The sequence below is a fragment of the Papaver somniferum genome, chromosome 2 (assembly GCF_003573695.1).
Source record: "Papaver somniferum cultivar HN1 chromosome 2, ASM357369v1, whole genome shotgun sequence".
Taxonomy (NCBI): Eukaryota; Viridiplantae; Streptophyta; class Magnoliopsida; order Ranunculales; family Papaveraceae; genus Papaver; species Papaver somniferum.
In genome coordinates, this window is record NC_039359.1 from 46,149,809 (window position 1) to 46,161,366 (window position 11,558).

At 42.3% G+C, this 11,558-nt stretch overlaps 1 protein-coding gene across 1 annotated transcript; it reads right to left on the reverse strand.

Moving 5' to 3' along the window:
- Nucleotides 1-7,985: 7,985 nt before the first annotated feature.
- LOC113350921 lies at nt 7,986-10,251 on the reverse strand. The gene is made up of 3 exons (XM_026595024.1): nt 10,244-10,251; nt 9,808-10,186; nt 7,986-8,627 (listed from the first exon to the last, which is right to left on the reverse strand). Exons 1-3 carry the CDS (start codon nt 10,249-10,251, stop codon nt 7,986-7,988), a joined length of 1,029 nt encoding a protein of 342 aa, XP_026450809.1.
- Nucleotides 10,252-11,558: the final 1,307 nt, after the last annotated feature.

An 11,558-nucleotide genomic window follows, 5' to 3' on the forward strand; every position in this document is an offset into this window, starting at 1 on the left:
TCTTTTTCACCATAACTAGTCCAAATGACTCAAATGAACTAGTTAGAGAGTTTTTCACTTAGATCTTTATGTAACTACACAAGACACAACCGAAGCAAAAACGATTTGATTCACTCGAATCGGTTCATGAACTTTATAACCATGGTTTTCAAAAGCATTCCTTAGTTTAATAAAGATGAGTTCAAGAACAATTGTTTTTAGACATAACTTACTCAAGTTCGCAGACTTAATTTCCCGGATGGAGTTCTCAAACTCGAGCAAAAATTCTCGTCTCGAGAACTTCCGCCAGTTCGCGGACTGAGCTCACGCACTACTTCGGTTCTCTTGATCAACAAAGTTCGCAAACTTCGGTTCAAGGAATAAGACTTATACATATATGTGTTTCCACAATAATGCTTATATCCACCAATGATTATATAGTCTAAACTCTCATTTCAATCATTGAAATATTCTCAGAGGACGTTATATAGTTGTTATTCACAAACCATTTTTCGTCAGAGAAATTTTCAAAGTGATTGAAACATTACATGACATAAGACACTAGGTAAAGATGAACTTGGCTAAAGCGAAAGCTTACCAACATATATTTCGAGAAATAGATAGGCGAGATATACTCGGCTCAAAATACCAAAATGTGTATAATCAAAGTCTATATAGTAAAACGACTTTTGTCTCAAGATAGGAGATAAATAGACTTTTGAGTGATAGATAAGTTCAAGTCTCCACATACCTTTTAGTCGATGAAGTTCCATTGGTTCCTTGAGTAGTTCTTCGTCTTGTATGATGATTACTGTGGAGTTCTTGAGCTCAACTACACTTGCTATCCAAGTCCGAGACCTTTTGTAGTAGCATCTTTTCTGATGCCTACACCCATGATGATCTTAACCATCAAAACATATATCAACACACATAAAGGAAGATAAAGTGCATGAAAGTAAAGGGAGAGACAAACCTTTTTACGTGGTTCGGTCTCTTGAGACCTACATCCATGGATTTCATTATGATGTGATGTGTTTACAAGTTTCTCCATTGGAGAGGCTCTCATGGATCTCTAAGGAAGAAGAAGGAGGAGGCTAGCCTTAGCTAACAGAACCATCCCAAAAAAATCCCCCTAACCCTATTTCTCTCTCTTTTATAGGGTAGGTGGTTACATCAATTAAAAATACGCCCTTAGGGCTGACTAGATAGGATAAGACTAGGTGGTTGGGTGTACATTGTGTATTTGGCATTAATGTAGTAGGATGCTACGACTTCTAATATTGCGCCACGTAGCGAGCTCATATTTTCCCCTCACATTTTGCTCATTCGGTTGAGGGTTGTTGTAACAATAATTCTTAAGAAAATCAACTTTGGTATAGCTTTCAGGGCGAGAAGAGTGGCTGAGCGAGATTTCTGAACATGCTTGGTTCTAATCTGGCTTGTAGTTAGACTTCACTTTTGTAGAGTGTTTGGTTGGGGTCGTCCGAGTTGGTTGCTGCGATGCTTGTGCTTCACGATCCGTGATCTATGCTACACGATATAGATGTGCGAGTTATAATTCCGAGTAACAGTGCGAGGTCGCTCTCAATTCTTGTTATTTGATTCTTTGCTGGAGTTAGTCCATGACTTCAGTTGGTGTGGTACCGAGCTTCGTGTCTCTTTGTTGTTGCTGAAGGAACTTCGCAGAAGAATATAACCAGCTTTAAAGTATTAATATTTGCCCATGTTCTTGTGTGAAGATCTGAGGAAGTCCTTGTGTTCGTGATCGTTGTGCTTGCTCCTTAGAGGTTTATGCTCCAACTCTGTCTGGATTGGTTGGTATCAGTTCCTGACGACTAGTCGTGGTGGTGTCTCTCGAGACTATCATGGGTACATGCTGCTCCTGGGAGAGTCATAATTGCTATATGGCAACAATACGAATTTAAGCTTTTGCTTCTCAAGCATAACATTATAGTAATTAAGCATTGTAAGAAATGGTTCAGAGTCTTGCATTTGCAAAGATAAAATAAGATATTGGATATCATTAAGCATGTTTATGGTATGAATGACCTGTATTCAGAAATTCAAGCATATATTCAACTATTTAAGTATTTTGTGAGAAAACATTATGGACTTCATAGTAAACCGTTCTTTAATGTAAGTGATACTTAGTTGTTTAGACAACTAGCTGATTTCCTTCGCATCCGTAGCTTGCTCCTTGCTCCGAGCGATGAGGATTCATCCGTATAGATATGACATTTCAACATATATGCTCCTATTAGCATTTGATAGGATGAGTTTTTGAAAAAATCCAAGATATATTTAAATGAAATGAAATGAAATAGATTGAGATAAGTTGGAGATAGATAAGATTTGAATCCTGTAGATTTTTAATGAGTGTAAAAAATCTTATATGAATAATTCATCGTTGTGGGGTCTGCCAAATGACTTCGGATTGCAGTCTGAGGTATTTCCCCGAGGACTTACTGAATGCCTCAAATCGTGCTGCTTCGCAGCTGATTAAATGCCTTCGGATGGTGGTCCGAGGTCTTGATTTGTGCTCCGAGGTTTGTCGGATGCATACATCTGTAGGGACTCGAAATGTCTTCGGATCGTAATCCGAAGTCCTACCCCGAGGACTTACTGATTGCCTCAATTTGTGATCCGTAGATCTTTACCTTTGCTGAAGGTACTGAGGGTATACACTGCCCCCTTTGGTTTTTGAAAGCTTATGAACGTATAGCTTTTGAAGCCAAAGTCAAGGTTTTTGCCCCTAACTCTATTTTCTGAATCATTATTAATGACGCTACTGCTTGTACCTGCGTAGTAAATCAAATTAAGATATATTATCAATGAAGAAAATTCAAAATCAAAGTATGAAATTAATTGTAATTGAAACTTGATACAGTCTTACTGTTTCACTTGTGTGCAATTTTATATGAGGGTCACTCCAAAGTGGTACCCCTTTCGTCCTTGGAAAAGTTATGGCTATAAGTCTGAGAAGTGATCAACTTCTCATTTGGAAAGATAACCTCTTACAATACAAGTCGATAGGATTTCAAGGATCCCCCTGACGAATGTGTGTCCTTTTCGAAAATATATTCGTAAATTATGTATAGTGCTTCTCTTTGGGAAGGCTCCTTCCCCATAATCAGCTCGTGGCGCTAACTAGAGTGAGGGTGATACCTATGATAGTTGATTCACACTTCAGCCTAAAGTGAGTCAACTATAGAGTACCTCCTGAAGTACAGGATATCATATGACTCGTAGTCGAAATGGAATTACCCTAGGTCAATATGTCAGTCTCGGGTAGCTTTATCATTGCTCGCATCATCCTGTTTGAGGATGGAATGGTGTGGCTAGCACCTTACTATTCGTGATGGTCTGGAGGAGATTTTTCCTCGCATATGGGTCATGCTCCTGTTACCATTCGTGATGGTCCTGAGGAGATGTTTCCTCGCGAGGACTAGTATCCTGATTACCATTCGTGATGGAACAATACTAAGTGAGTGAACCTGCAAACAACATATATAATTCATGCATTCAACAGATCAAAATAATGAATAAAATAATCACATGAAAATAAATCATATGGCATTGAGAATAAGATTTCTCGTATGGGGCTCATGGCCCGATTATAATCGTGATGGTTTTGAGAAGATATTTTCTCGCACGAGGGTTTGGTTTACCCAGATACCATTCGTAATGGTCTCGAGAGGATATTTTCTCGGACGGGGATCGTGCCCCAATTACCATCTCGAGAAGATGTTTTCTCGGATGGGGATCATGCCCCAATTACCATCCATGGTGGACAAATTTCATATTTAGAACACTAAGTTACCCTGCAGGAAAACACGGATATGACAAGAGGAAGAAATTTATATCACATTCGTTCAACATTCATCAAATGTCCCTGCAAGCAAACAAATACATATAGAATAAGAGGAGGATGTATGTATGATACACCAAGTAGCCCTGCAGGAAAATACATGTATATAACAAGCGGATGTACTATACATACATCAAGTGTATACCTGCAAAAAAACACAAACACGACAGTAGCTTTATTGCGGATTAGAACTAATCCGACTCTAACCTTAATGCATGATAAGCATGCCTTTATGAAGATTTCAAATAATCTGACTCTATCCTTGCCTAGTCATAATGCTAGTTCCTAATGCATGATAGGCATGCCTTTATGAAGATTATGTCTAATCCGATTCTACTTTATGCGTATAATTAATCCGACTTAACTGAATTCTCCAACCATATGGAGATTTGTTGCGAAACATGAAATGTTGATCATCATACTTAAGATGCATTCGATAATTTTATAGAATTTTTTGTTCATGCGATATGGTTTGGCATTGTCATTTAATGCGACGCTCGTTGTGGAGCAAGTGGGATAGATTCCGGCACTTAATTCTGGATGTACCAGGCCGATAAGTATATCGGCTTGAGTCTTTGCGACAAGCTATTTTCTTATCTTGCTCTTAAGAAAAATTATGCCTTGGTTAGGCATATGTATATTCAATATATGAGTTAGAAAGTGTCCTTTTTGTCCTTAGACTGGTAAGAAAGGTAGGAGATCATATCGTCCTTTATCTTTGTAGCCTTTGTCATGAGGTAGCCTTTTGCCCCTAGTGTTTATGAGTGAAAACTGTTTCTGCGGTTTTTGGTAAATTTGGGTGTGTGTGGATGAGAAACGAATCTAAACCCTAAACAAATGCACTGCACGGGAGTGCTTTCTGATTCGAGAGATCAATCTATGCAATTCTGGCCTAAACCAAGAAATGGCCGTTCCAGAATTGCTTCGGTCACAAAGTGAAGGATATGGGTTTGATCTTAGGGAGGGAAGCGAAGAAGGTGTTGAAATTGTGAAGGTGTTGGTTGTTTATGACTTGTATCAGAATATCGAACTGGCTTGGAATAATGTAAGCAATCAGCTCTGGGTGTTTGAATACGTTGTATCAACAGTTGATTTCTGTATGTCTTGGAAATAGGGAGAAGAACCTATTTATACAAGTCATTGATCATAACCCTCGTCTATCGTGGGAAGTGGAGGAAGTAGAGTGATGGAATAGTGGGGTCATGTTAGTGTCACACGATCAGTCTTTGCCCACTTCTCCCATCATCGCTAACCGTCCATGCCTCCTGACACGTTCTTGTGATGGCGCATTGCACGCTGCACGATGTAAACCGCCAGACCAATATCCCAGTAAGTATCCCCCAGTTTGTGACATGCTTGATGTCTCGAATGAGTGGATCGTAGGACTCACTGGAAGTAGCATATGGTGCTAAGTTAAATAACTAAGTTATTTAAGAAATCGATATTTATAAAGTATTGTGTGTATTCTATGCATGTAATACATCAAATATGATCAATATGTATGAAGCATCGCTGTTTTAAGGCTTAACCGAATAAGTCGTGGATTAAGCGTCTTAAAATGTCATCACGTCCAGCCATCTTCGAGTGATCGTTTGGAGGCCGCATGGGCCATGGCCGATCATTCCATGTGGAAGAGTGATGGACGGTGATCACAAGGATGCTTCATTGGTCGTCTATCTCTTAACCTAGGTTGTCCGACCAAGCTAGACAAGTTGGACGGACGAGATGGTTTATGACCCTTATTTACGACCGTTGATGGATTTTTTAGGGTTTTAGGAGGTGTGCAAGCATCACTTCTATGCTTGACCGAATCTGAGCTTGGGCGCAAGTTTTGGTGGGCCGACCAGGCATGCGTGTAGACGGCCTGCCGGTGTATACACCCATACCTCTTTGTCTCATGAAGGTGCGATCTAGGCCACTCAATTTGACCGGCAAAGGTGAGTGGTCGTGATCGATTTTCGGCAGAAATCCATCTCCGCAAAGGATTTGGAAGCCGCCCAACATGCCACTTTCGGGCGCGCGTTTCGAGGTCGTCGAGTCCTATTCTGCCTAGGCCGACCATCTCCACGCAAAGGTGGGCCCATGGTGATCATGTTGACATGCTTGAGACCTTTTAAGTCTATATCTACACCCCCCATCTAACCTTGCGAAGATGGATGGTCGTGATCGAACTGCGACAGTTATGCAGCGCCGCAAACCCTAATTAGGGTTTTAAAACAGCCACGCACACACGACTTCCACCAAACGGTTTCGCAAGTCATGCTCCCTTTTTAGAGGGACCGATTGTGTGGGGACCACGTTGGGCCGACGGCGAACGTGTGTGTACTTCTCTAATGGTATTAGGCGCAATCTAAGCCATCCAAACATGCTAGTGAAGTTGGATGGTTGTGATAAATTTAAGACATTAGTGGAATTTTCGTGACGCTTACAAAGCATCACACCAGCCATGTTTCGGGCATGCGACTGCATGACCACGCCGTGAGAAAACCGATCAGGTAGGGATAGAGTGGGCCCGTCAATGTGCGTGTTAGCGCCCCCTCCATCTTTCATGATGCGATCTAAGCCGTCCAATCAAGCTAGTGAAGTTGGACGGTCACGATCGTTTTGAGACTGTTTTAAGCAGTCCTGCTCGTTCGAACTTCTTCCAAAAGCGGCGCTTAAAACATATTTACACTATGGTGGGGTAGGCATTAGCTTAATTGTTCTAGCATTTGAACTGCCCCTTCCTAGCACACAATGGTTACACTATGGTGGGGTAGGCATTAGATGGTGACAGTTCAAATGCTAGAACAATTAAGCTAAAGTGAATACATATTTACCGTCATATTCCTCAAACGTGTCGGAGCTGGTTGAACCGTTCCTTTGATACCCAATGGTCTTTTCCGATATTGATTAGGGTTTGGAAGAAAGCACGACTTGGTTGGTATTGAATCCTTATCCATCGGGTAAACTTCGCCGCAGCCGCCTTTAGTCTTATTTTAGGGTTTCCTCGACATATATGTATGTGTAGGGATCTTGAACTTTTTTTACGTTTTGGGATAGGATTTTCTTGCAGAAAACTCTATCATGTCAAATAACAGTAGATCGTCTTCTTTATATCATCCAGGGTCTTATATTAAACGTGCACGAATTGCATCCCAGTGTGAACCTGAGATTCATGATGAATACCCTTCTCGTGTTCTTCGAGTTAAGAAGATCCTGCCGGTTCGTTCCTCTTCTTCCTTTTCTTTTCCGAACAGTTACTTGTTCTTCATGATCATGCGAATAATCCTCCTTTTTTGCAGAGATACCCTACTGGAACATGCATGATGGTCATCGCCGACGATGACTTAACCAGTCCTCTTCCTTCAAATACAAACACGCCTACCCCAGTGGACCTTGAAGATGCTGATCTGGGTATCTCGTCTTACGAATACCCCAACGCAGTCTTTTATTCGATATCCGCATGAAATGCCTATCTTCAAGCTACAGAGCTGTCGGTGGATTCTTAGTGCGGAAGGAGTTTGTGCCTTTATACACAAAGGTATGAAGAAAGTATGGCCACATCGCAACCAGGAACGTAGTTCGGCACTGTTCATCTGCTTTGGTCACCTCGGTAAACTTCCTTCTTCCCATGATTGCTGAGATGGAGAACATCTCTATTCGCAACGTTGCTGAATCAAACCTTGAAAAGTGGGAGAACATGGTATCTACCTGCGAATCCATGGAGTTCAACGTGGGCTGATTGCGGCAGCGTGTTGACACCATCAAGGTTGATCGAGCTGGTATCCTCGTGAATGTAGTTCCCGCTGCGAAAGCTATCTTGGAGGAGGAGAAGGCTCTGACTGCGGAATCAGAGAAGGTGGAGCAGGAAGTTCAAAACTTGAGGAATAGGACGGAGAGATACCAAACTAGGTTGAATATGATGCTTTCAAGGAACTACAATCTGCTGGATGGCCTCTTCTAAGCCACGCTTCCTTATTGTCAATTTTTTTTTAACATTCTTGAGAAATGAATTGCACATTCTTGAGAAATGAATTGCATTGGTTTTTTGGTAGATGGATAAAGTTTTTCCATTAACGTTTCTGAATAAATTGATGATTCAAATATGCAATGAATGCCTGTATTGTCATGTCATGGGACAGTAGCGGGACAATGATCAATCATGGTATGCCTTGAGCCATTTTTCGTTAATGACTGCTTCTAACTTGCCTCCATCCACCTTAACGATTTTGTAGTAGCCGGTACTGTAAGCCTTGGTAATCATGTAGGGACCTTCCCACTTCGGAGAGAACTTTGGCGCATACATGTCTTGCTGGATGTGTTTGGCCGTCTTCAAGGCTAAATCTCCTACTTTAAAAACTCGTGGCTTCACAGTCTTGTCATATGCCATGGAGATCCTATTTCTGTACACCTGAGTACGTTCCTCTTCCTTGCTTCTTATGGAATCCAGAGTGTCTAACTCAGCGATTCTGGAGTTAGATGCTTTAGCCTCGTTCCAGTGGACCCCACTTGCTGCTGCAATTCTGGCTGATGGGATCTTGATTTCTGCTGGGAGGATCGCATCCGCACTGTAAACAAGTGAATATGGAGAAACCCCGATGGAACTTCTAGGTGCCGTCCGACACGCCCATAGCGCCATCGGCAGTTGTTCGTGCCACTCTTTGGGATTGTCGTGTACTGTTCGGCTGAGAATCCGAAATAACGTTTTTTTGGTGCTCTCAGACTTCCCATTCCCTTGAGGATAGTAGATGGTGGAGAAGATCTGTTTAATTCCATATTCTTCAAGCAATTCTCGTTCCTGTTTGTTGGCAAAGGAGGTGTCGTTATCAGTGATAATATGCTTAGGCACGCCAAAACGATAGATGATGTACTCCTTAATGAAAGCTGCAATCGTTGCCCCCGTAGTCCCTCGTAGAGGAATATCTTCAACCCATTTGGTGAAGTACTCCGTCGCGGTTATGATATACTCGTGCTGCTTCGATGATGGCGGATTGATCTTCCCAACAATGTCAAGTCCCCAGCTGTAAAACGGCCATGGACTGCTTATCGAGTGTAAAGGAGTGGAAGGTGTGTGAACAAGGTTCCCATGAATTTGACACTTGTGGCAGCTTTAAACAAATGCAGCTGCATCCTCCTCCATGGTCGGCCAATAATATTTCTCGTGTATCTGGAGAAGCAGTTTCCTCTTCCCTTGATGTTCCCCTTCATGCATCTCTTTCAACATGGTTGGAATTTCTATCTCGGCCAGGCATCGTAACAGATCGCATCCAAAGCTTTTGCGATACATGATCCCCTCGTGAAATACGAATTCCCCTCGTGAAATAAGAACCATTTCACCCTTTTTTTCATCTTGACAGCCTCCTTTGAGTTTACTCCGTCGCGGAGATAGCTAATATACGGCTCCCTCCAGTCCCCAGCATGACTTATGCTGAAAACCACCAGTTGGTGTGGCTGCGCTTGACAATTTGAACAAGACTTTCGGAGTAGCCGAGATTGAGTCTCCATTTCTGTCCAGTAATAGCCTAAGCGTTGAAGACGTCGATAGAGCGTTACCACCAATGTTTGTCCACAAATTTCATCGTGAACGTGGTTAAGCTGCAGCTGTGCTTCATCATCTCTGATACATCTTGATAGGGAACCATCCGGGTTCCGATGATATAGCACACCATGAAGCATGAAGAAGCTTTGCAAGGTTTTGAGACTGACCTAACTTGAGAAAGCGAGCTACTAAGCTCCTGGATGATTGGAGTCCGCCAGTCGCAGGTTCTAGTGTCTTTGCATTGTGAAAGCCACGTTGATTCTACCGTTTTTCTCTTCAACGTCAGGGTTTCTTCTAAACCTTCGAACTGTAATTTAGAAGCCAGCGTTGCTAAGCAATCGGCGTGTCTGTTGTTGCTGCGGACGACATGAGTTATAGTTGCATCAGCAAAGTAGTTTAGTAACCTATGTGCTTCGGGTCAGTATGAATCCATGGTTACCTCCTTCAATGTATATACTCCATTCATCTGATTAACCAGTAGCTTAGAATCACCTCTTATTTCCTGACATGTGGACCTAGCTTGCTTGGCTAATAACAGTCCTATGAGGAAGGCTTCATACTCTGCTGAATTGTTAGTACATTTAAAATCTAGCTTGAAGGAGTGTGAGAAGACTTCACCGGTCGGAGATACTAGGACTATGCCTGCCCCTCCAGTGTTATTTCTAGGAGTGGCAGAACCGTCGAAATATAATAGCCATGATTCTTCTTCGACAACGGAGATATCTGGAAATTCTCCAGGAAGATCCTCACGTAACGCAGTAGTGCCTTCCCCAAGGAATAATTCTAGTAAATTTGCAACTGCTTGTCCCTTGATAGCTCTAGGTTATGTACATGTTATGTCTAACTCCTACATTTGGAGGAGCCACTTAGCTGACCTTCCCATCATGACTGGTTTTGAAAGCAAAAACTTCGCAGGATCAAATTTAGATATGAGTACCACCTTGTTGGACAGCAGGTAATGTCTGAACTTCTGAATGGAATGAATCAAGGCTAAACATGCCTTCTCCGCTTTGGAGTATCTGAGTTCAGCATCTCTCAATATTCGGCTGACATAATATATAGGATGTTCGATTCCCTAGTCATCTTCTTGAGCAAGCAAGGCCCTGACGGCGGTATCACTGAAAGCGGTGTAGAGACATAGCGGTCTTCCTTGGACGGTCGACTTCATGATGCCTAGAGATGACAATATTCGCTGAATCTTTCGAAACGCTTCATGTTGTACTGCGGTCCAAACGAAGCTTGCTCCTTTCTTCAGCAAGGGAGTGAATGAAGCAACAAGATGGGCTAGACCAGGTATAAAACGTCGAATGTAGTTCACCTTTCCCATGAAGCTTTGTAGTTCCTTCACAGTTAGTGGTGGCGGCATCGTGAGGATAGCTTGAGTCTTGGATGGGTCCACCTTGATCCCTTCATCAGTTACCTGGAATCCCAGAAATTTTCCCGAAGAAACGCCAAAAGCGCATTTCAAAGGATTCATCTTCAATTTGTATTCACGGCACATCTCAAACACTTGTCTCATGAATCCTGTGTGATCTGCCCGAGCTTTTGATTTGACTACTATATCATCCACGTAGTCTTCAACTTGCTTATGCATCATGTCATGGAAGATTGCCGTCATAGCGCGTTGATACGTTGCGCCGACATTCTTCAAACCAAAAGGCATAACAGTATAGTAAAAATTTCTGAGAGGAGTTCGAAAAGATGTCTTACTTGCATCATGCTCATACATCCTTATCTGATTGTAACCGCTATATCCATCCATGAAGGAAAACATGACATGCCCGCTGGTGGCATCTACTAACATGTCGATGTTAGGTAGAGGAAAATCGTCCTTGGGGCAGCATTTATTCAAGTCTCTGAAATCCACACAGCACCGGATCTGTCCGTTTTTGTTTTTTACTGGAACCACATTAGCCAACCAGGTCGGATGATGAATGGGTTTAATGAATGCAGCAGCTAGCAACTTCTAAATCTCAGTCTTGATTTGATCTTCCACCTCGTGCCTGAATTTCCCCGGAGACTGCTTGATCGGCTTGGATCCAGGTATGACATGTAGATGATGGGTGACCAATTTTTCATCTAAACCGGGCATTTCGTCATACGTCCAAGCGAATATGTCTTGGTATTCTTTGAGAAGTTGCACGAGCTTCGTTCGCTCATCCGTGGACAAAGTTGAGATGATGGAGATAA